Source organism: Tachypleus tridentatus, chromosome 12 (assembly GCF_004210375.1).
Source record: "Tachypleus tridentatus isolate NWPU-2018 chromosome 12, ASM421037v1, whole genome shotgun sequence".
NCBI lineage: Eukaryota > Metazoa > Arthropoda > Merostomata > Xiphosura > Limulidae > Tachypleus > Tachypleus tridentatus.
The window spans coordinates 88899397-88926624 of record NC_134836.1 but is presented as its reverse complement, the minus strand read 5'-3'; the positions used below and the strand labels follow the sequence as shown (position 1 = coordinate 88926624).

General features: G+C 31.3%; 1 protein-coding gene across 9 annotated transcripts in view; it reads left to right on the top strand.

Annotated features, from left to right (window-relative positions):
• Positions 1 to 17325, top strand: part of LOC143233934 (leucine-rich repeat flightless-interacting protein 2-like) — a 92887-nt gene extending 75562 nt beyond the window's left edge. For 8 of the 9 annotated variants that reach the window (XM_076470846.1, XM_076470844.1, XM_076470849.1 and 5 more), the window contains 6 exons: positions 1191 to 1362; positions 2632 to 2681; positions 5815 to 5935; positions 8057 to 8136; positions 8753 to 8857; positions 14107 to 17325. In XM_076470846.1, coding sequence (XP_076326961.1) covers positions 1191 to 1362; positions 2632 to 2681; positions 5815 to 5935; positions 8057 to 8136; positions 8753 to 8857; positions 14107 to 14211 — 633 coding nt within the window. In that variant the 3' untranslated portion in view covers positions 14212 to 17325. Of the gene's footprint in view, positions 1 to 1190; positions 1363 to 1727; positions 1846 to 2461; positions 2514 to 2631; positions 2682 to 5814; positions 5936 to 8056; positions 8137 to 8752; positions 8858 to 14106 lie in introns of those variants that run through there. The other variant, XM_076470850.1, reaches the window with a different exon arrangement.
• Positions 17326 to 27228: the final 9903 nt, after the last annotated feature.

Below are 27228 nucleotides of genomic sequence, written 5' to 3'. Positions count from 1 at the left end.
CAGTATGCTCTGGTCAAGCCCCTAAACACATCTTGCTTTTTGGCTTGTCAAACTTGTGTGTGTGCTTGGTTGGTCATGCAAATTATTATGCCCATCCCTGCAGCACTTTGGGTTCTTTTGCTTTTCTTTCTCTTCTTTCCATATGAAAATTATACACTAATCTCTCAAGAATGTGCCTCTGTGAATCTTGTACCTTATGGTGTCATACTTTATAGTCTTTTCCTGTGAGATTTTTATGAAGGGAACTTATCTATATTCAATGTTTGCACTGGCTTTTCCACTATGTCATTGTGAATTGTAGGAATTATGTGTGTCAAGATGAGGTATCTTCTCAGAATTTAACATTTTCCTTAACTAAAAATGTATTTTGGATATAGATACTCACTTCCAACATCCTTTCCAGCCATCCCTCTCCACTTTTGGTGCACTTTTCTCATGTCTAATCTAAGAAAGAAGCTATAAGAAAGTTGTTTCACCCTGTTAATGTTGGAAGGCTATTTTGAGATGTTTTTTTGCACTAACATCATTCATGTTAAACATGTTATTTTTAGGTAGGAGTTAGTTTAAGGCTAATAGCTTCCAAAATGCATAGGCTGATACCCAAGGGATTAAGCTGTTTTTTGTGAATAGGAGAGTATTTATCAAAAATATATTTTCAGTTAAGGAAAATGTTACATTTTGGTTGTATCCAGCTTGTATTTTATTGATATGTGTACAAACAACAAAGACATTTGCTAAAATACTAAGAAACTAATTTTTTTAAGGAGTTTTACTTTAAACATTCAACATTTTTCAATATATTCTATGTCCAAAGTACTATTTTTTTTTGAGGACCATTCTCTTTAATTATCAAAATATTTCATTCAGAAACATTTTTCTACTTAAATTTTTTCTAGGATTATGTTAACTATAATCAACTGACTTTTGGGAAAGCACAGCAAATATACTTATAAAATGTTCGAGGAAATGATGCCAAATCATCAAACCTTTCCAGAAACATGATAATTGTGTCAATAAAGGGCTCTTTCAGAAACTTGACACCTAATAATCAAATTTTTACAGTTTTGTTTGTCCGAAACATTCTTTTTACATTCCACAGATCTTATTAGAAACAAGCCTCCTTGTCATATTTTTTCATGATCATGCTATCTTAAAAATCCAATATTGACAGGAGACTTAATGTTTTATAGCAACATGGGCTGATTTTGGTGGAAGGAGAAGAAACTGTTATGAATGGAGATGTTAATTGCAGCAGTTCCAGAAGCACTCCAGACAGTTTAGCTCAGAAAACTGAGAACAAATCTGTTTTGGTTTCTCAAGAAGTTGCTCAGATTTTAGGAAATGCTGGAGAAGGCTCATTAGGTAAGTTATTGATGATATCTATCATATGTACTTTTGTTTATCAGATGAGTAAGTTCTTTTAGGAAGCCATGTTGATATTTAGGGCCAACTCATCTGTAAGTGACCATAGATTGTGTAAATTAAAAGATTCACATATATTGGCTTTTAAGGAACTTGTAAAGCGTTTTAAAGTGCAAAAATGAACTTCTCAACATTTCTCAAGTGTATTCATGTTATATGAACTATATTAAGCTTGACAAAAAATTATTTTACTACTTTTCAGTGTATAAAACATTATTTTCATGCAGTGGTACTAATATATTACATCATAAGACTGTATCAGATTTTAAGTTTAATAAGTTATATATATATTTCTGTCCTCCCAGTTGTATGTTTGCAGACTTATGCTGCTGAAAACTGGGTTTTGATACTCGTGATGGGCAGAGCACAGATAGGCCTTTCCATAGCTTTGTGCTTAATCCTACTCAGACAAGTCATCCTGTGGTAACTGGTTGCATTTGTTGACTTGCATTCAAAATTTAATTGAATGACTGTGTTAGGAGTTTATGTTTATAAATTTGGCATCAAATTGTGGGTTATAATTGAAATCCTAATATACATGAGTTAATTTCTTAATTTAAAATTAAATATTAAAAATACACACCTAAATATCAATTTTTGTCATGTAGTTTGTTGAATGAAGTGTTTTTTCAAATTGTTTTTTGTTGAAATATAAAATCTGTAGTTTTGCATGAAGTAGGAACTCAAATTATTGATAAGATAGAATATAAAATAATAGCTTCCTGTCTTTTTTTTTCTGATGTATTGCTCTTGTACTGAATAAAACCTCTTTCCATTTTTTGTAAATACTTCATTATATATACTTCTGCCTATGACATGTGAATAACCAATCAGAAGTTTAGAATATCCCCCTAGTGGCTTTTTCAGTCATTTGTTGCCTAGTCAACATTCTGAAAAAAACATACAAAAAATTATTTAGTTAAGAGATCATAATACTTAATTCAAAAATGTTGTAATGGTTAACAATGATCTGTAAAATTTTGTAAACATGTGCATATGTTACTAAAAATCATGGTATAATTTCTTTCATGGTTACAAGCTGGATGGATTCCACCCAATTTGTAATGGAAAGGTAACAAACAACAACAATATTGTGTATTTTTTATATAGGCCTAAATTAAGAACTTGTGATTAAAAGAATATTTAAGTAATTTTAGTGAGTTGTTTGCATTTGGATTATTTTTTAGGATCTTTTTATATTTTTTCTAGATCTACTATTAAAACGATATGCAGATGAAAAAGTAGAACTACTAGACAAAGTAAGTTGAAAATTGTGTAATTGGGGCAGGGGGAGTGAGTTAAAAGGACTCAAATCCTTTAAGTCTTGTTAGTATTTGTATACTGATCTCCAATCATTGAAATTTATTATGCCCTACTAGCCTTTATATGTTTCAGTGGAAACCCTACATTTATGTTTGAATCACCTATTTTATTATTTGTAGCTAATCAAAAGTTTTTATTTCATCACTAAACTGTGGCATGATGTAGTTTCAATTAATAGTGTCGAGAAGAACATTATCCAACAAGACCCATCAAAATCCTGGCTGTTTTATTTATTTTACTGTCACTTTGTGAAATATTTTTTGCACATCTTTCTAGCATGAAGCTGACAAAAGTATAATTTTCTGGTGATATGTATGTAGTCATATATAATTTACATGTCCTTAACAGCTTATTAGGTATGCAGTAGTACTGTCAATATAAGGATGGCTTGGATTGTTCATCAAAATGATATTTTAAAGATATCATCAGCAAGTTATCAGAACTTTATAATACCATGCAGTGTTTACTTTTATAACACAATATTTATGTAATGACTTCATCACAAGTTCTGATAATCTCTGTAAATATTATTGCAAAAAGTTTGACTTTCTTGTTCTTCTTTCTTTCAGTTCTTTATTATCACATGATAACTCAAAAAAAAAAACAATGTAATCAACCAGTTTCACTGAGTGGAGTACTTTCATTTGTATAGATATTATTAAGTATAAGTAATTAAATATGTAATCATAATTCTAGTGTAAACGATGTTAGTGTTACCCCTAGAAGTTTGCACTACTATAGAAATTGTGTTCCTTTAAAAAAGTTAAATATAGGGTGAAACAGGAATTATCAGCTAGTAATAGATAAACAATAAATATTACAATTGAAACCTTCCTATGTGTATTAAAACACTGCATTAAGAAAAACAAGTAAAGAAAAACCTTTCAAAAAAAGGAAGTAAATGTAAAGACAGCTAATATCAATCCTTCAAAAACCATACAAACAAGGTTATGTTGAGATTGTATTTGCATAATCTGTACATTATAGCCTAGACATAGATTAACATAGAGTAAAATTCATATAACTATTCAAGTATAATTAAGCTTCATTTGTCCTGTTTTGTCTATTAACATAATACTACACTGTGTAGTATAGCCATGTTAGCATTATATGCAAAAGTCATTCCTACTATCTCATTTGTATTGTTTTTAAATGATTGATAATAACCATCCTTATATTTACTTCCTTTTTGAACTCCACAAATATTAATAAACAATTAAGTCAAACAAGGCATGATGCAATAAGCACAAGACAAAATAATCTTGCTTCACTATCTTCTGGCTTGCAAAGAATAGCGTGTTCCAGTGTGTTGTGTATGATCCACCAGTGTTGTATTTTAGAAAAAGTATTTCCAATTGCAGTTATTTTTAGAATCTATAAATTGTTTAACCTTTTTTTTTACATTGTTTTTATTTTTGTATTTTTCAAGCTTTTAACTCTTTCATTTTTAGGGTATCTATTAGAGTTAAGCTTATTATTGAGAGACCTTAACCTTTGAAGCTTAGGCATGATTGCACCCCCTTTTGCTATACGTTTGAACTAGATATATGTTTTCTTCCTTTTCATAGTATCTAGCCTACATGAGCTGTTTTATTTTTCTTTATTACTAAACTGTGTCATAACTGTAGTACATGGTCAGTATGGTTAATTTAATCAATCTTCTTTTTTTCCAAGTAAAGTTGCCTCTGTTTTTCTTTAACAGTTACTTCAGCCCACTTCTAATATTTAAGTATGGACCAGTCATCTTAATATGTAGTTAATTTCCTCATTTTTATTTAATTATGCTCAGTTTATTCATATCAATAAACTTGAAACTTATCTTGACTCCAGAATGTTTCATATGTTTTGTAAAAAAAAATTATCTTTTATATGTTCTTAAAAAACATTCTTAATGGAGTATATGTTTGTTTACTTCTAGAAGAAGGATGTGTTGTAAGACAAAGCTTGAAATGTTTTCCAGTATAATTGGACATGTTGCATTGATTGTAAAAAGCTGTTAAAATTAAATCTTTACAGTTCATCTCTATTATATATTCTGCCCTCCTAAATATATATGAATATTAGTCCTTGATAGAGAACCTTGTGGTTGCTGTTTTTATAGCATGTAGTGCTGATATTTAAACTATTGTTCTTGTTTTACAAAGCATTTACTCGTATGTTGTACAGTGCAATTTTTTTCTATTGTTGTTGTGTTGAAATTTCAGTTACCTTATGTCAACTGGAAGGAAGATTATGGTCTAACCTTTTAAAGTGATTCTTCCAGATAATGCTCGAGTTACTTTAATACCTAAGATTTGGACAGGGTTTTCCAAAGTGTTGATGTTGTTATTTGAAATTTGGGAACTGGTTTGAAATGTATGTTAACAAAAAATATTTTCACTCTAGAACAATGTCTTTTCCTATTCCTTGAAAGATTCAACCACGGCCTTTGAAACATTTTCACTAAAGATCACTTGGTTTTCCATAGTTTTTCGATATGCATTTTTCTTATAGATCTCCTGCCAATCTGCCGTATGCAGACAACATTATAACACAAAGACCAAAATATTTTATAGTTAGAACAATACAGTAATTATCAAACTATTTACTTACCTCCATTCAGTGCCCCGTTTGACCATCACTCAGGAAACAACTATTGACAATTAAAATTTATTATTGACAAGTTTTACATTAAACAATAGGCACAAAACATTCTTAGGAGTTATTTACAATTCATGCATCAGAGCCCTTCCAAACCTTAAGGGAGATCACACTGCACAGACTTAGTGATAATACTCACTTACATGTACATGTGGTCATGCATGAATCATTAATTTGTGGATTTGTTTAACTTGTGACATCTAGCACTTACCTTTCTCAGTCTCAACAAATTAGGATTTAACATCATCCAACAACAGCTATTTCTGCTTACTTGGTATTTTATTAAGTTATTCTATAAAGTTTTTGAATAGTAATGTACATAGTAAGTAATCCATGAACAACTGTTTTATCTGTCTGTTTTCACATTAGTTAACCCCTAAAAGCATTCTAATTACAAAATTTCTTTAATTGCTATTTCTAATATATTAGATACACAGGTTAAAATGTGATTTAGAAGAAGAAAAGCAGAAAACAGCCAAGTTGGAACAGTTAACATTAGTACATGATCCACAATCCAATGGTCCTGAAACAAAACTTCTAGAGATTCAAAGTAAGTAATTTCCTCTTGTCTTTAGAAATGCATACTGAGAGATACTGACATACATTGGAAATAGCTTTAATACAGCAATTATTGTATATTAACTAAACCTGGATATTAAACTTGTAATATTTTGCTGAAACATCAAAATGCAGAATACTCTTAAGCATAACTACTTAATTTGTTATAGTTCACTTGTTTAATTTGATATTATTGTGTGAATGGTATTATGTTAGTAATGTACTTTAAGTACAAATGTAATTTGTTTTATTGTGGGTGGCTGGTAAAAAAGCTTCACATTTACTAAAATATAACAAGTACAGTTTGGAATAAAGATTTGCAGTACAGTTGACAATGTAATATAAAAACTAAAATTAAAGTTATACTGAATTTAAGTGTTCCAATGTATAGTGTTGTTTTTAGGCCACCCTATCTCTATATCAGATACCATTCAATCATGTATCAAAGTTCTGTAACAAATTATGTAAGGACTAAATAATTATCAGATAAACAAAATGTGTGTGTAAGGAAAAATCTTATACTAAGAACTATTTAGTTGTATTTACCAGATGAATGTTGCAATGATGACAGTAACTAGACTACAATTTCCTCTGCTATTTAAAATAGCAAACTGTGAACACAGAATTTTGTATGATTATTAATATTGAGCTAATCAAGTTTATATAATGAATAGAGTTTTAAAGGTAAGTCATTATCTTTTTATGTACATATTGCATAAAACTTCATTGTAATAATTTACAATTGCTTTTAGCTAATATAGTGATCAATAAAGTACTTTATAATGTAATGCATTAGGTATTGTTTTGAAGTGTATAAATTTGTTTTATTTTGTCTAAGAAAATTAAAATATGTGATATGGCAGTTTCTTAACCTTGGGCCTCTTACCTTGTCATTTATTAAATATCAAACTTGAATCATAGTAGATTTTTGTTTCCTCTTTTGTTATATAAATACAAACTTTACCTCTTTTTGTGGACTGTGAGAAATGTCTTTGTTTGTTTACTTTGCAGCATCTTAAATAGGTATGTAAACTTATAAGCTAAGTGAAGAAGTGTTTGTAACAGTGACTGAACTGAATTGCCAGTTTAACTCTGAAAATATGACAGTTTTCATATCATTTACTATCAGTGTAGTTCACATGTTGCATCATATTTGTTGTAATTTTATGTTTTTGTTTGTCAGAACGTTCATTGTAAAAAAGAATAAAAATAATTAAATGAAATTACTCATTTTATTTGTCAACTACACAAAGTACTCAAACAGTAATTAATATAATTAATTGTAATTATAAGTATTTTTTGTGGGTGTGTTTTACAGGTTACTAAGGCCATTGTAAACAACAGTCATAAACCTATGAGCAATTTAGTGCATAAATAGTTAAGAAAAATGTATTTGAGACATCAATGCAATCTACGTGGGCTCCATCATTAATATATATATTATAATCAAAACATTTAAAATCTGAATTTATTTGTTGCTAAAACATGCTTTATAATCTTACAGTTTGGTCAAATCAAGAATAAATTTTTACAATTTTGTTGATGTGGTTTCTGATTTTTCTAGATAGCTGTGTTTTACTTCCTTCTCTTTTTTTCTGATCTGTAAGAAACTAACATAACCCCATCATCAACCCATAAAGATGGCTGAAAGTAAAATGTTAATATTTCTATGATAAAACATAATCAGTTTTACTAAAAGTTAAATAAAATCATAAATAAGTAGTTTATGGTCCTATAGAAGATTGGTAAACTTCTTAGATTTATTCTGTATGTTCTCGGTAAAAAGTTGATTGGTACATTATTTCAAAAACTTAAATGAAAATATTAAATAATTTGTATTTTATATTGTATTTCTTAAAATTTATTATGTCTTTAGGAAGTTTAACTGAATGTCCTGATATTTTCATTTTGGTTTTGATATTAGGATTTTGAATCTGCTTCAAATTAAAGTTATCAGTGAAAAATCACCCTAGTTTATTTTAGTAGAATTTAACCAAGTACTCTGTACTTCTTGAAATTCATGTGAAATAAATTTGTTTTTTTAGCTAGATGTCCTGGATCTTAAGCATCTTGAACAACATACATTTAATAAAACAATATTTTTCTTAACCAGGAGAAGCAAATAAACAACTCGGTGACTATAAATTTAAACTGAAAAAAGCACAACAGGAGAATTCAACATTACAAAGTAGTGTAAGTATATATCTTCTTCATTTTGAAGTATACACAACCTTAATACTCACTTCTCTTCTATATGCACATCTGTTTGTGAAATGCTGCTTTTGTTCAAATAAAGTTGGTTTTAGAAAATACTTGAAGGTAAAGTTCATAAACTGTTATGCTCTTTCAAATTAAGTTTCATTTATTATATTAACTGCGTTAATAACCAAACCCATAATTTGTAAATGGGAAGGGGATGAGCACTTGTTTCTCAGAATCATGTCATGAAAGGAAATGATTAGATTTTTTACAGCATTTTAACAGTTAATTATAGAAATAAGTTACTTCTTCTAGTTAATTAAAAGTACCTTTTACCCCTCTTCCACAAAATAAGTTGAATATTGTTGATTGACTTGTGGAAAAAAGTGTGGGTGCTATTCTGAAGTATATGATTTCGTTTTGAAATGGTGATTTTTTTTTTGGAAGTTTACCTTTTACATTCCAATGTTTTTTTAAATATTTAAGGTTTCATGATAAAACGTTTATAATACTTTTAGATTTAAAAGTAGAAAAGGTGACATTTAGTATTTGATGGTACATTATTACTTGAAGTTATGGTAGACTTTTGTTTGTTTTATTTTCCTAACAGGTATCTCGGTTGGAAAGCCAAGTTCTCAGGTACAAGACAGAAGCAGAAAATGCTGAAAAATTAGAGGATGAACTAAAAGCTGAGAAGAGAAAACTTCAAAGAGAAGTGAGTGTCATATTCACTTGTTTACAATGTTGGTGATATGTTTCTTTTGTGAAATATTTACTCAGTTTATAAAAATTACTCTTGGCAAGAAAACATTTCTCATATTTTTGGAGAAAAGTTTAAATCTAATAAGATTGTACATGCTTTAGAAATGAAATAAAGATTTACATAGACTTACATAACAACTGGAAAGTTGCTAAATGAAAATAGACATTTTAATATGAAATACATATAGAGTAGTTAGATGAAAATTTGGAAACAAATTCTTCAAAATTTATCAATTCTTTCTCAGATTCTTTTGTTAATGAGCCAGATAATTAGCTAACAGATTAATTTATTATTTTATTGAACTCTTTGACAATGATTAAACATCTTTAAGCTCTAATTCCATGTTAGTTGTTATAGAAAGGTGACTTCACAAATTATTAATACTGCAGGAGCTCAAGTAATATATGCTTTACTGACATAATTTGCACACATTTTTGGCTTTGCAAGAGAAACTATATCAATAAATATAACAGTGACCACAGAAGAATAGCGAAATAGGATTTTGGGTTGTATTTACAGAAATATTTAATATAAGGCTAAGTAAGTTATTTCATTGTAAATGTCACTGGTTAGGCCTCTTCTATAATACTGTCTTCAGTCTTGAGCTTCTTACCTCGAGAAGAATATTGAATTGTTACAGAGGGTTTAATTGAGGGTTACAACAATGACAACTTGGATGGAAAGGGTGTCATACAAGAACAGTTTAATGTCTCTGAAATCTTTTTCTTTAAAAAAAAAAAAAGAGTTAGAGGAGGGCTGATGGAAGCATTCATGACCATTATTGTAATTGGATAGTATTAGTGCATCATATTTTTTATATATTAACCCTTTTGCAAAAGGTCATGAATGATTTCTGATGTCACAATACTAAGTTTATATTTTTGTAAAAATTAGGAACTCAAATTACCAATATTTGTCAAACCAAAATATAAAATAAGAACCTCGTATCTTTTTATTTTGCTGAAATATGGCTTATGTACTGAAACAAACACAGTATCTCCCTTCATCTCTTTTCATTTGTAGAAAGAGAGACTTATATGTTCTTCTTACAATATATGATGTGACTAACCAACTGACAGCTCAAAATGTCTCCCTTTTGGTTTTTTAAGCCATTTTAATCTGTGAAAAGGCATCTACACTCTTTTAATCTAAGATTTCAAGGACGTAGGTTATGTCTTTAGTCTGCTCAATATTTCATACTTTTTTATACCTAAATACAGTTTTGTTACTAAGCTTAATAAATTACAGTGGAATTTACGATATCAATATAGTTATTTATGAATTTTATTGTTATTCAACTGTATATATAGAATCTAAAATTTTTTTTTGATGTCCTTCATGTACAAATTTTAAAAGGCATAGCAAACTCTGTCCAGCAGTATCTATGTTCTAAGAATGTAGCTAGAAGAGAGAATTATTTGCTTTACTTCTCTATTTATTGTTCTGTATTTTAAAGAAAATAAGTTTCATAACTTATTTATAAATAGTAGTAATTTATATACATATATAATAATTTAAGTGTTACTGTATAATACAAAATACTAGTCTACTAAAACACAACTAAGACCATGTCAGTTTTATATTATTGGATATGTTAACATGTGTGCACATGCATCACATCAATGCAAGTTATGTGATGTTAGCTAGGCATGACTAGAAGGTCAATATAATATAGAAGAATATATATAAATCTATAATATTCTGAGACTTGAGCTATTTAGACTAAACATTTGTATTTTTGTGCTATAATATGCAGCCATTCTAGTACAAGAAAACCATAATTTATGTTTTTACCCTATTTTTTTATAGCTACAAGGTCAGTAATTGATAAACCTTGCACAGGGTATAGAAGATATTGGAAAATATCAAGTCTTACTGAAAACAAACATCTCAAATGTATTTAGCAGATTTTTGAGATTGCACAAATAATATTAGATTTTTTTGAAGAATAGCTTTTTTTTAATCACAACATGAAATCACTGCACTCAGACTAGTTAGCAAAGAGACTATTTTCACAAAAAAATCTTTTGGGAAAAATATTTCATTGAAAAATCTGAATTTTGTTGTGTACAAAAACCTTGTAATTTTTACTAAAAGTGTAAAATTTTGTGAATGTAAACATACTTTATCAAAAATTATAGAGTAAATACATAATGTACAAATGTGTGCATGAACTGTTATGTTATACTGAGCTCAATGCAAAAGGGTTAATAGTAAGAATAGTAGGACAAGGGGAAGCAAATGTAAATTTTGATAAAGTGGGCATCATCTTCCACTTAAACAGTGTAAGTTTTAAGAGGATGGTTGATGTTTGGAGCAGTTTTGTTCTTGATATGATGGATATAGCAAGTTTAAGGAATTTTCAATACATATTTAAATAATCAGGGCTTAAGTTATTAGGTTTATTTATTCTAAATGGATGGGAGTCCCTTGTTATCCTTGAATGTTATGATGAATGAATTAGGCTGCTGTGGCTTTATGTCAATAGAAGGAATGTGATTTCTCAACATACATTTCAGGAACTTTGAAATGTCCTGTCCAAAGTCAAAGCCATTCTATCAGCAAGAGGTGGAACCACATTATGTTAATTTAGATACACTGTATATATATAAATGAATTGTTTTTAGTGTTTTTTCATTATAACTTTACTACCATAATTCTGCTACTTGGCTATTTTAGAATTATTTTATTAGGAATATCAATAAAGTTTAGAAGGATAGTTTGATATAAAAAACTTTTTGAGTCACAGTGGAAAAAGTTCATTAAGTTTCTATTTGGAAGTAGTTTTCATATTAATATTCAAAATTTCTTTGTAAGATTTAAAAAGTTTTGTTTGTTTATGCATATTGTAGTTTTTTTTTTGTAAATAACATAATATTGTCAGAAAAATATGCATAGGACTGGATTATCCAGAGCTTATAGAATTTGTGAATTCCCTTTGTGCATACTCAGTTTCTTCCTTAAAAACTTACCACCCACCTTACCCAATTTTAAACTGGTTTAATTTCCAATTGCAACATTTTACATTATGTAAAGATGTTCTTTTAACATGATCATAGCAATTAAATATTTATTACCTATTCATTCCGAATATGCTTTTATGCAAGGCAGTTTACATGGTTTCCAAGCAACAAAATATAATCTTTCAAATTTACAGCTCTACTGTGTAGCAAATGATGCAACCACCCCCTTTCCCACACACATACATTGGGTACAATGTACTACTAAAATATTGTTTCATCTCTTTTGCCTGCTTTTTCTATAATTGTAGTCAGTTTTGGCTGGTCAATTTTTATTACTTAGGTTTTAGTTGCCTAATCCATTACACTGAATAGATTAGTAAGAAAGTTTTGTACTAAATAAAATAAAGAAATCAATAACATGGCTTCTTGTATGCAGACCTATAAAATTTGAATATTTTATTTATATTTAAACCAAGAAATAATGTAATATTTATAAATGAGAAACAGTTTTTAAATGCAGTTTTATTGCTAATTCAAATAGGATTTATTTTGACTGCAAGATTCATTTTATCAAGCAGTTGCTACTTTAATAATGATATTGGTTAAACAGCCATGCTTTATTCTAATCACAATCACACAGTACTCTTTGTATATCGAGCAATAGATTATAGCCTATATATTTTTTGCAGGGTTCACCTTAATCTGAGGCCTTAGGCTTCAATTCCTAAAGCCAACTGGATATGCAGCTTTCAACACTATACAAGTTCCTTTAATGTCAGTACCTACAACTGTAGAAATGTACATATCAAGCCTCATCAAAGCCAGTTTTTAACTTTATATTGTAAACTACTACAATATTTTGAACATATTTGCAGGCTAATTTTAGGAGCTTTTTGTTATGAAATATTGTTTATATCAGTTATGTAATAGTGGAATAATATTGTTAACAGTATAACAGTGTTTTGTAATATGTTTTGGTTCATTTCTTGTTTGTCACAATTTAGTATGAAATTTTGAAAAAGCTCTGTGTGTTCTTGTATATGTAAGTCAGGTTTCAAAGAAATGCCTCTCAGTGGTAACACTGAAAACATAATGCTAAAAACCGAGTTTTAATACACATGATGAGAACAGCACAGATAGACCACTGTATAGATCTGTGCTTAACAACATCAAATCAAAGAACCTACTAAGATGTGTTCTCTGTGTGGTCATGACATGAAAAAAACGAGTAAGTCCTTGACAGCTCTTGACTTGTGGCCTTGTTCATATATTCTAAAAACATAAATAGTCTTGAGAAGATGTTCTTTTTTTTACTTCTCAAATTTAGAGTTTTTTTAGCTTGTGCCCCATGAGATAATTCTCACATTCAATGTGACAAATAAAAGATCAGTGTAAGTTATGGAAAAGTATATTAGTTAGTAAGTGATATTCCTGTAAATGTTAGGATGGCTCTGGAACTATGTTCATATGATAGAAAGACATTACATATAAAGCTCTCTAGGTTTATAAAATACCTTTAAGTATGTGTGATATAACTTGTCTGCTGTGCTACGTTGTTAACGTGAACCTTCAATACCATAATGGAGACTAAAATGCCAAATTTTGGAGGTAAGGTTTTCTTACTCTCCACACTCAGAGGTAGGACCCTACTTCTTTCTCATTTCTTTTCTTCTAGAAGTAGTCACCTTCCCACAAGTGCCTGCATGTAGTGAAAGATGACAATAGATGTTGGACATTGTGAGCTTACGCACCCACATTTTACTCTCTTCTGTAATTCTATATTTTCTTATTTTGCTCTATTATTATTATTATTATTTCTTTATGTGCAAAGCTTTGTGAATGAGGATTAAGACTGGTAGGTAGTGTATTCCCACTGCAGTATGGGTACTACTTCTGCAGTTACCTCCAAAAACCAATACATCTTATATCCCACATTATAGCTTTTGCCTTGTGACAAGTTTGATGGTGCAGCACTGTATTTTGACTAAGACTTATTTTAAACCATAAACATTTTAATTTGCTGATATTCTTCTCAGAAATTTCCAGAATTTATGTATGATAAAACCATAGTTGGTTACCAGTAATGAAGGTAATTTTAATTTTTTAACACTTTAGACAAGTTGTAGAAATTAAAGCAACTTTCTCATTACATCAAATATGCAATTTCTTCTTCAATTATTGAGTCTTTATTCATAATTTTGCATGTGAAAAAGAAATTAATTGTACGCTGTTTTATAGGTTCGAGAAGCTCAGACTAGAATCGAAGAGCTTGAAACTGCAAATTGTCATCTTCAGAAGAGAATGGATAAGCTAAAATCAACAAGAAATGCCATCCTTAAATAAGCCACTATTCAAAAAGTTAAAATGCAAGTTGTTAATAAATGATTGTCAAGATTATACATGTATGTACATAAATGAAAAATGTACTTGTTTTCTTTATTTTCTAACTCCCCAATATTATATTAATTTCACTGACGTCACATCTCAGTTACATGTATTATTCATCTTATATATATTTTAAAAGGTTTAAATTTCTTTGATAGTTTTGATTATCTTATGTTTTGGAAACAATTTCATGGATTAGCAATCAAAAGATGCTCCAACAAGGAATTTCGTTTTTGTTTATTTTGAATAATAAAACAAGTTTCGTACAATTCAGATTAATATATATATGCACAAAATAATCAAACACATGGGGTGGGGTGTTGTATTTAAAGGAATTGGTTTGCTGCTGTTGCTTCTAAAGCAAGATACAAGATTTTTTTTTCATTCATCAGTTCTAAAATTTTGAAATGTACATGTATATTATTAATCAAACAGTGGGCTGAGCATGGCCTAGTATTTACGATGCCATGCTGTAGACCTGAAGGCTCAAGCTGTGATATGCTGCTGAACACATTTCTTACACTTGGCTGTGTGTGTGTGTGTGTGTCTGTATACATAAGCACACACACACACTAATACTTAAGTGTGTTTTTAGTAAGTTTATTTAATATTAAAACTGGGTTGCAATGAACCTTTCTTTGATCCTAACTATATTTTGAAGTTGAGTAACTTTTCCAACTCTAAGCTTCATAGGAATCAGACTCTTTCTTTCTTTTAGACCAGGAAAATTAACAAGTTTAGTTTTTGAAAACACTTTCTTAGATATGAGTTAAGGATACTTCCTGAATTGTACAATGTGATACTATTTTTTAAAGATTCACTACAGTAATGTAATATTAAAATAAAATTTGAAATTACTTTTAAGCCTCCCAGAAATTCATCTATTCCAAGAAACAGGTTTTGATAAATGTATGTTGTGCAGACTAAACTTGTTACATAATAGCTCTAATAGGTACAAAAATATCATTGAGAAGTCTTCATATTGTAATTTGTGATAATGAGAATATCCCTAATAAATACAATTATTTTTAAATGTAGTTACAAGGATCTATGCTAAAACCTTGCAAAACAATTTGCATTCCTCAGTTAACTGGAAGTGTAATGCAAGTACAAGTTGTTTAATGAGTTTTTAATGTAGTTTGAGACAGTTTACTATTCTTAAAATAAACTTTAAACAATTTTTATTTTTCTGTTGGTATCCTGTTAGGCTCTGTTTGGAATAACATTTTTAAGACATGTTTATTAAAACCAGTAATATTATGACTGTTTTTTGTAATAGTATCTAGCTTGTTCCAGTTGATTATTTTTAATATAAAAAATCTATTGAATCCAAACCAAGTTTTACAACAAGAATGCAATAATTAAAAATTGCTGTATACATAGTTACATATCAAACATCCTCTTCCAGTTTTGTTGTTTTATATTAAGTAAGTGAACAAGTTCCTACAAGTAGCTTATTATGCGAGTCACTTGTTAGTTTATTGACTCACAACACTAAAATCTGGGGCTCATAATGTATAAAACAAAACATATCTACAAGTTGCAGGGTTATTCATTCCAATTAAGGAAAGTTGTTAGTAGATTTGTTTATAAAACATTTCCAATTGTAACAGCAGTTTGTGATAATGTTTGCAGACAAATGTAACAGATACTTGACATTTTCTTCAAAGAAATTATACTGACATCTGTGTAGTTTTATTTTTAAATAATTCAACTATTTGCTATAGCCAGTCTTAGTAATTTGGGATTTGAGCTATGTTAAGTTTGTTTTTTATGAGACAGAGGACCAAGTATATTAAAAATAAGAAAACGTGATAGCTCAAACAGTATTTTATTTTATACTTTTTTACAAGGATGTAGCTTGTCCTTTATTAAACCTCTTAAGATGGCATTATTTTAATATCATGGGAACTATGTTTGAATTTTGATTATGGTATATAATTTCTTGTGAAAATTCAAATATAAACCGTTTGAAGCTTGTCAAAAATAATTCAAGTATTTTGGCTCACTTAGTTATCAATATGTAGGAAAAACTTAACAAAAAGTGTTTGATTAGATGTTAATTTATTAAGAATTTTTAAATGGTTTTGACTTTCAATTCTGCTGTATAAAAATAAGTTGTAGAAATCACTATCAGTTTTGTGCTGTGTCTTTGTTTTTCCTAAATTTTCCTGATTGAATAATGGCTGAGTATTGGCTTGTAAAGCAAGTGAAGTGCCAATTGAACCAATTTTTACTGGATGCTGAGTTTCCAATTAAATATGTACTGTGTTGTAAGTGAATCATTTTCATTCATGTGATTAATTAGTTTGGCTCTGTAGAGCAGAGACATTTTTTAATAAATAACTTGTGTATCATATGTAATTTTGTTTTTGAAACAGAGCTCTCCAATAAACAGGGCATCCATTATTTGAGTTGTCATTTGATAAAAGACTGCAAAGTCAGCTTGCCTGTCTATCAAGAGAGCTTATAAATAAAAATTTTAATATTCATTGATTTATTAGTTTACCAGAAAGTCTGTGTACTTACATGTGTAATATCGACAGAATTTGATGTTTGTAAATTGTTAACTTTGTTGGAGCAGTCAGAAACCTTTGGAACTAACATGTGCTGTAGTTACAGAAGTTAAATAAATGTTTTAGATTAATGGATCTTAACTGTTTTATTTAAACTACAAAGCTGCAACAGTATCATAATGTTTTGTTACTTCTCTAACACAACTTGCATGTTAATGTGAATATAGGTTAACAATAGTATCTTTATTGTACCGAAGAAAGTTATTGTTGCTATAGAAGAAGGTTTTCTGTTGAGTAAAAAGTGAGTGTGAACAATGTGTAGTTCAGGTTCTTTACAAGTCAAACATTACATGCAGTGCCTTTACTGACTCTACCAGAACTAAGTTAAGTTAGGGAAAAGTGTACCACAAATAAAAATTATATGTAAAATTTGAAAATGTATACTTTGTTTTTATTGGTTTTGCTAATTTCTAACTTAGTCTTTAGTAAGTTTTCAATATTATTTATATTGTACTACTGAATAAAAAATTTCATAAGCATGAAACCATAGATCAAATGGAAAAACATGGAGTTTTAATTTTAAATAAACTTTACAATAATTATCAGTTACTGACTAGAAAAATGCTTTACTGTAAACATTTTACTTGAAATTGAAAATACATCTTAAAAATTAGATATTTACCTTTGGCAAGCACTATGAGAATTTCGTTTTTGGTTGATACAGGACAACACTGTTTCAACAGATTTTGATTACAAAATGAAAAAAAAAGAATATTTTTTAATTATGGAGGTTAAAATGTCTTCGCTATATTAATACGAGAAGTGAGGTTGAAACTCATCGTTGAACATACGTACTCTTTTTATCCTGGAGCCATTATAATAATCAATTCCATTATTCATTGGTAAGGAATAGTTCAAGAGTCGGTGCTTACCTGCTACATTTCCTACAGTATATCACTTTATAATTATGGTTTGTTTGTTTTTGAATTTCGCGCAAAGCTACTCTAGGGTTATTTGCGCTAGCCGTCCCTACTTTAGCAGTGCAAGTTAGTCATCACCACCCACCGCCAACTCTTGGGCTACTCTTTTACCAACGAATAATCACATTATAACGCCCCCACGGCTGAAAGGACAAGCATGTTTGGCGCGACGGGGATGCGAACCCGCGACTCTCAGATTACGAGTCGCAAGCCTTAACCCACCTGGCCATGCCGGGCTTCATAATTATGGACATCTATTGATGTCCCTTGAGTAGCTTTGTGCGGAACTGAATAAACAAATAAAACAGTTTAAAACAACTCGCCAGAATATTCAATATGAAGAAATGATATTCAGCTATGTGTTAGTTCATAGTCACATCAAGTAAATTATCTCTTGTTCTTTGAAGTTTTTCAGATAAATCGAATCTTCAAGACTTTTTTCACAAATTATTTAAAAGTTAAAATCACAGTAGTGCGTCTTCGAATTTCTTTTCAATGTGTTTTTATCCTTGTTGTAATCCTTCAGTTGGCCAATGATAAGTTTGTGGACTAATAAACATTCTGGGTTCGATTCTGTGATCGGCAGAGTGCAGATAGAGAATTTTGTAGCTGTGAACTAAGAAAACGACATCCTTTCTGTAATAAGATGGCCATAACTGCTAAATTTATTCTATAAGAGGCTTAATTGGTTTCGTGAAGCGTTTTAATATTATTTGCGCTCTTAAATTCCAATATGCCTTTGTTTTAAAATAAACGAACATACTTAAGTTCATAATTTCTATAATTAAATTCTTTAACTCCAATATTAAATACCTGAAACAGAGATAAACATTATGTTGAAGTGCCACGAAGAGTAATGTCCGTTTCACTGTCGTTTTTTTTTTCACTACGCCAATGTCCATCTCGCCAGGAAAGTTGTTTGTTCATACTTTTGTATCATAAATGAGCAGTTTTCAAATTTTTATTCATAGACTTCCTTCAAACGATTTGTCGGAGCGTTACACAGCTGCGAAAAGGAAGCGACAGCATAGTGTATTGATCACATTGTTATCGCTGAGAAAAAAACACAATTCCGGTGAACTGCAAATAAAAATACTTAAAACCATGGATCTCTATACAGAGATTAATGTTAGAAATACGAGAGAAGTTTCCCTAGAAACTTTACAAAAAAAGTAAAATAAATAAAACATATACTTCGAAATGGTTAGCATATGTCCACAAAGGCATACGCTACAGAAGGTATTGCAGTAGATAAGTCCGCCCAGTGGCACAGCGGTATGTCAACGGACATACAACACTTGAATCCGGGTTTTGATATACATGGTTGGCAGAACACAGATAGCCCATTGTGTTGCTTTGTGCTTAAGTTTAAAGAAATGAACATATAGCAGATAAGATTGAGTAAATGGTATATATATGAAAACACGCGTGCCAAACATTTGAACAAAGCTCGCGTAGGTCAGGAAGTTATGATGCTTGACTCGTAATTTGAGGATCGAGGGTTCGAACATCTGTTACACCAAAGCATGCTCATTCTTTCAGCCGTGGGGGCGTTATGATATGACGGTCATTTCCACTAGTCGTTAGTAAAAGAGTTGGCAATGGGTGGTGATGACTAGCTTCCTTCCCCTACTACACTGGTAATTTAGGGACGGCAAGCGCAGATAGCTCTCGAGCAGCTTTGCACAAAATTAAGAAATAAAAAAAAAAGTTTGCCACTTGAAATGAATAAGAGTGAAAAAATTATCAAACTACACCAACCTGAACCCAGCAGAAAAAAATTGCACATCTATGAACTATGTATAAATATCCTCGACAATCTCTGTAGGTAATGCGGTGACTTTACATTCCTACTGAGTACTGACAACATCCGTGTGACAAGACAGGTTCTTTCGGCACTTTCTTTTTCATCAGCTGAGTTTAAATTACATGACCCAATATTTTCATCGTTCACTGACTCGCCAGTTTCAACCTCTGGTTCGTGATCAAGATGGTGCACTAGAAGTTTGTTAGTAATATATAATCGCAACTTGTCAACGAGTTCTGCATGTCTATGCACAGTACGTGAACATTTTGCACTATCTGTTAATGAACCGGTCTGTCTGGGTCTGAAAATGATGGTCCATGCAGGTAAAGCTGATCTGCTTCTGTGCCACTGGAATGTATCAAATCGAAACATAGTCACCACTCACAAAAGTTTGTTCTCTGACTATTTTGCCATAACTTATATTCTGCCATATCGTGGCCTTTCCTAGGTGTTGGTACGTCTGCTAACTCATGGCAATCAGTTATGGCACATCTTATCCACTCCACATGTTATTGAGAACAGTGTTGTGTATTCTTTTTATGGGAGAAGTATTCATTATCACATCCAGAGGGGGAAGTATTTCTTTACCAAACATGAATAAGTTTGGCAAACAACCAGTTGATAATTTTTGTCCATTATTATGCCATCAAGGTGTATGCAAATGTTCATTCCATTTGTTTTATCAAGATTAACAAACTTTGCAAACATCCATTTGATAATTTATAGCATTTGCTCTGCAAAACTATAAGAGTGTGTTAAAGAGGAAGTGGGCATCTTCACCATATACAACACGGATAATATCGTATTACTGAAATAAAAACCTTGATGTGTCTGAATTTCTTCAATTGTGTTTGAACTGAGCTATAAAAGGTGCTTTTGTACTAGGCTAAAAATTTGGGCCAATAGATAAGCCTCAACTCGCTTGTAAAATAATGAACAACACATCGACTTCCTCAATTATTCTTTAGAAATGGACCATCAACATCGAGGGCGTTTCTCTCTAAAGAGAACCATAATTTTCTGATGGAATTTGCCTTGTCTAGTTCAGCTTATCCTCTGGGCAATACACAATGTACAGTTAACATCACCACTTAACATCTTAAATTGAAGGCAGTCAGTAAAACCGTTATTTCACACTTGGTCATGTATGTGTAACGTTTTTTTTAATACCTTCTCATTCTTGCATAACGCAAAGTCTGAAGAAGTTTCTGCCTCAAAGCTCTGACGACGGTTAGCTTCAACACAGTTTGAGAACCATTTTTTTGATGGTTAATATCAATGGTATGGCATGTCTTTCAGTGTTCAAAACTACTCGTACAAGTACAAAGGCCATATTTGCCTAACTTACAATCGTCAATCTACGCTGTTCATGTTTTACTTTGATTTACAGCAAGAAGTATCCATGCTAATTCTTACTCCTTCAGTGTTCTTCCCAGAGTTCCTGAAGTGTTATTCATTGTGCCTTATTTTTAAAGAAATCTATTACCATATGATGTAGCATCACTGCTGCAGAAATTGCTTTAACTCCCACATTGTGTCCAGGACCAGGACATTCAATGAATATGTAGCTTCTCATCATATGCCTTTATTTCACTGTCGATGGCATAGGTACCCGTTGTAAAGCCGTAAACTTACCATTTTCATACCAGGGAAGTTTAATTTAAAGGAACAAGACGTGACTGCTTTCAAAAACGATGAAGGGATCAAATTGTACTTATAAAATGAAGAAATTGTGATATGAAAATTGAGGAATTACTCTAAGTAACATACATTTTACTTTTTCTTGTTCCTGGGCAGAAAGTGTTATTTCCCAATCGCTTGTGCCTAAAGTAAATGGGAAAGACCTTTTTTCTCTTCAAACTTTGCTTTTCACCTGGGTAATGAAATGAATGTTCAAATTTACCCATTTTTCCAGAACATTCCAGGTAGATTTAGTGCTGAGTAGCTGAGAGAGAATTTTCTCAAACTTACAAGAATTTTCAATAACTTTCTAGAATGTTATAGAACTTCACTTGTCAAGATGGGTTCTGTTCTGCCACAATATATCCGGCCTGTGCGAGGCAATTGGAATTGCCTGTAACTCGAATGAGTAGCGCCTCTTCATTGATAGTTCATCTAGAAGCTTCAAAGCTGTGCTGCTCCATAATGGGAATAAGCATCCGTCTCTTCCTCTGGCTCATTCGGTGCACCTCAAAGAGGAATTCAACAGCGTCAAGATCTTGCTAGAAGCCTTGAAGTATGATGAGTATGGCTGGGAGGTTATCGGAGACTTCAAAATGGTGGCATTCCTGGTGGGTCTCCAAGGAGACTTTACCAAGTTTCTCTGTTATCTTTGCCTTTGGGACAGCAGAGATACCTCAGCGCACTACAACAGGAAGCACTGGCCACAACGAACCGAGTGCTCTGTGGGGAGGCACAATGTCAAGTGTGAGCCATTAGTGGACCTCTAGAAGGTGTTGTTCCCACCATTACACATAAAATTGGGTCTTATGAAACAATTTGTCACAGCTCTTGATAAGGAACCTGCAGCCTTCAAGTACCTTCGAGACGTCTTCTCTAAGCTGTCTGAGGCAAAGGTTAAAGCTGATGTCTTCGTTGGACCACAAATAAAGAAGATCCTGGAGTGCACAGAATTCCTCAAGAAGCTCAGTAGGAAGGGAAAAAAGCTTGGGGCAGCTTTGTTGCAGTTGTTTGGGGCTTCTTGGGCAATTACAAGAGCAAAAATTATGTGAAACTGGTTGAGGATCCGATGAAGAACTACGGCAGGATGTTCCTGAAAGTCCATATCCTCGACGCTCATCTTGATAAATTCAAGGAGAACATGGGAGCCTACTCAGAGGAGCAAGGCTAGCGCTTTCACCAAGATATACTAGACTTTGAACGCCGCTACCAGGGAACTTTTAATGAAAACATGATGGGAGACCATATTTGTTGGCTGATACATGAAAGTGATTTACATTACAGTCGCAAATCTCGAAAAACTACTCATTTCTCAACATTTTTGTTCATTTTTGTATAACCTTAGTATAAATATATGTAAATCTTGATTCATATGTTGTTTTATTCAGATCTTATATAAATGAAAATGTGCAAATTTATCCGTTTTTACATATAAAATAGGTTATTTTCACATATAAAATAGGTAAATTTCTCGATTCCATTATCCAGGTCACAAAAGCAAAGTTTTGAAGACAATAATGGCTATTTTCTGTGCTTTTACAACATAAGCAGTTAAAAAATAACACATACTATCCAGGAACAAAATTTGTGTTACATAGTGTTATTGACAAAAGGTCTGAGCGAGAAGTAAAACTAATCGTGCAAATAATGTTCTCCCAATGATAAAAGAAAAAGTTTAAAACTGTATATTCTTAATAATTTTACAGGCAAAGTAAATTTATGTGATTTGCTTACAGTCGATAAGATTGGGGACAGTTTTATACCTAATGTATCTAAAATTAAAAGTTTTACGTACAATGTAGCAAAATTCATATAACAATATTTTTCATTTTAAAAAGTTTTAAATAAATACATAGTTAACACTTTATTAGAATGACATTATCGTTGTCTTTTTTTATTTTGTTTCATTGTTCACTAAAGTACCCATTGAAAATGGCGTTGCATATTTTGAGAATACATTAAAATAAAATAAGAAATCATCTTTACAAATAATTAAAGCATGTGTTAAAACTTCATTTTTTTTTCAAAATGAAAGTAGATTTTATGAGTAGGAAAAGAATTTACTGTAAGTTTTTCACTTCTCCATTATCATGTACTTTATTCACGGAAGATTTGGAAAGTAGTTACCTTACTAACATTTACAATTTTATCAAAAATTACCCCTGAGGGTGAGTGTGTTTTTCTTACAAGAAAGCTACATCGGGTTATCTGCTGTGGAATAAGCATTTGATGCTACTGGAATCTGTGGAAATCCACCTAGGCATAAAACGGAAAGGGGGATAGAACAAAGGAAAATAACCTCGCCAACACATATTTTAAAAAAAATATTTGTGGATAGTCACCTATCATCATAACCACATTTGGTTCCTACATCAAAGATAGAGAATAAGAACTGTTCGGATATTCGTGGTCTCATGGAGAAATAGCATTTTTCATAAGGTTTGTAGAACATTTAGTACAAGAATGAAGTTGAGTGCCACAATAAAGTTTTTCTTTCGATTGCTGAAATCAATAAATCAGAAAGATAGAATTCAGAGCTATTTGTCCACAAATGATGGTAGAAAGTTAAAAACAAACAAACAGCAATGTAAAACAAAAGCTTAGATGGAAGTTTGGAAGATGGCAAACTTTCAGAAAAAGTCCAGTTATCAAATCGAACACAACTCTATTTATTCACAGAAACACTTCTTTTATTATTAGAAGTTAAAAGCTTATAAGCTTTTCTGGTGCAATAATTACTGTTCCAAAGACAATTTTCGATTCGTTTATTAAGAATATTTTTAAACAAGATTATAAATAAGTCTGATATTTTATTGTATTAATTGCTACAAAATTATAAAAACAATTGATATTTTCTTCAAGAAAGTATATTATTTTTAATTATGTATGAAATGTTCATTAACTTGAAAAACTTTTTTATTAAGACTTTCATTTTGATTCTATCTCTTCTCGTTCTAACTAAATTTTAAGTATCTTTACAACGAATTTTGTAAGTTAAGCGACTACTTTAAGTCTCAAATATTTTTAACCAAGTGCACTTTGTATCAAACCCACTTAAACGTATTTTTTTCATTATAAGAACAGAAAAAAAATCTGCTTATATAATAATGCCAACTATTAAACATGCCAAACAATACTAGTTTGTTCTGGTTCAATAATACTTAATTAAAACAAAAAGAAAAATTGAGAAAGTTCTATTAACGTAACGTCATAATATAATAATCGCTAATTCACGACAATTGAACCTACAAATTACACAATGTATGATTCGTAAACAGCTATGTAAAAGAACTTGCAATAAATTGTCGTTTCTAGAAATAACTAAATATGACAACCTTCATATACAAACTATCCAAATCATGACACTCGCATTAAACTTAAACAATCGTGATTTGAGAACAAATAAGCCTCGTCGTGCCACGGAAGTAGAATTATAAAGTTATTGTGGGTCTGAGATTTAAGCATTTTTGTAGGATTTTATTTTCGCAAAAGTAAGGAGTTGAGAATTGTACTAATCTTAAGCCTATTTAAAATTTACCCGCTACATGAGTAAAAGTCTTGCTCACGAGATTACACAATATACGATAAATAAGATGGCCCTTTGGCACTCCTTATCGGACAGAATGAAACGCCTACGTGAAACTGATTGCGGCGATATATGAAGATTTCTTGCCAACAAAAGAAAAAGATTGGCACATGAGAACAGTACAGTAAGTGCTATGTAGATTTGATGTTTTAGTAACTAATATAGCCTTTTACATGCAATTTGTTGAGTTGACTTAAGTTATGCTCTTTTAAATTCCTGGTGTTTTAGGTTACAATGCTTGTTTTTGATATAGGAATACCAATACATGATGTTATAATTTGTCTGCATATAGATGAGTACAAGAATAATCTTTACTATTGATTTAGTGTATTATATAAATTACAGTGTCATGTTAAAGTTATATGCCGTGTGTCTCTTTACAATTGCTATATATTTTTGTTTACAGACACTGATAATGACACAATCCAAGAACCATCTCAGTCATTTTTTCATGTCAACGACGGACGTGAAGCCCGAGAGGTTGTTATTATTAAGACAATTATTATTAATAATAATTGTATGTTATTAATATGACATTGATGATATGCAAACTGATTTATTTGAATCTCAAACTGCTTCATGTACTGACAAACTCTCTTCTTTCTGTATTATAATCATTGCACTGCATTATAGCAATCAAGTATTCTACAGAGATTCGTTATTGCATTTCTGTGGTCACTGAGCCATGCATTGACATGAGCAATTTATTGAAAAAACAAAATTACTTGATAAAATGCCAAACTATTCGTAATCCATCAAATATACTTTTGGCCCAAATCTTAAGGCCAATGAACATAAAGAAAAAATATGCATTTTGCGTTGTTAGACTGAAACACTTATTTGAGTAGAGCTTCGAAAGATAAAAATAAGATAAGGGAAAAAAAAAAAACGTTTTAGCATTTAATAGGGAAAATGAGAACACTATGAAATTAGCCTAAATACTAGTTGGTCAAAAGTTTAAGACCATACTGAAACTAAGCTTTAATCGGTAAACACGTAACATAATTTAGTCATTTGTGTTCAAGCATTAGCGTTGTCAACATCTCCCACTGACATCTCCTGTGTTACATTGGGTAAAAACATGGCAAAGGCTAAAAAGTTGGCAAATTTCTTAAAAGACCCTGAGGGATACGGAACGAGAATTTTAAGTAGTCGGCTCAAGAAAATTTCGCCGGGGTTGAGCAGGACGATTCGACAGGTTGTCCGGCAAGACACCAGCCGATCGTCGAACCAGATTAATGCCCTTACAGATGCAGAATGCAGTTCAAGAACAATAAGACGGTATCTACGAGAGAAAGGCTTTAAAAACCGTAAACGTCTTCAAAGGCCACGCCTCCTTCCACACCACTAAACAGCTCGGTTAAACTTTGCTGAGAAGCATCAAACATGGGACGAAGAAAAGTGAAAGAAGGTTTTGTTCACTGATGAGAAAATTTTTTAACCTGGATGGTCCAGATGGCTTCCAACGTTACTGGTACGATAAGGTTATCCTACCGGAGACATTTTCTACACGACACAGTGGAGGAGGTTCCATCATTATTTGGGGTGCTTTCTCCTTCCATGAAACAATGGAGCTTCAGGTTATACAGGGGCGTCAAACAGCAGCTGGTTACATTGGCATGATGGAGAGAGCATCCTTATTGATTGAAGGCCCTTGCTTGTGTGGAAATGACTGGGCCTTTCAGCAGGACAACGTTGCAATTCACAATGCCCGCAGGACAAAGGACTTTTTCATGGCGAATAACGTGATTCTTTTGGACCATCCAGCGTTTTCGCCCAAACTAAACCCCATTCAAAATGTTCGGGGATGGATGGCAAAGGAAGTCTATAAAAATAATGGACGTCAGTTCCAAAGAGTGCATGATCTTCGTAAAGCCATCTTCACCACTTGGAATAACATTCCAGCCAGTATTCTGCAAACTCTTATAGCGACCATGCCAAAGCAAATGTTTGCAGTTATTCGCAATGACGGCCGTGCAACTCACTACTGAAACCTCTTGTTTAGCATTTCCTACCCTGTTCAAGACTTCTTTTTGGTATGGTCTTAAACTTTTGTCCAGCTAGTATTTAGGCTAATTTCATAATGTTCACATTTTCCCTATTAAATTCTAAAAGGTTTTTATTTTTATTTTCCCTTATCTTATTTTTATCTTTCGAAGCTCTACTCGAATAAGTTGTTGAGTCTAACAATGCAAAATGCATATTTTTCTTTATGCTCATTGGCCTTATGATTTTGGCCAGCAGTGTACTTAAAAGTTTTTCCTTCTGTATAAAAATCTGGCATCACCTACAAATTTTCCTACCACCTTTTCTCATGGGTGTAACCCAAGTTTAAAATAGCATGGCTTGAAAAATACCCATGGTTATTATACAACCCAAAATTAGATGTAATTTTTGTAGTACCAT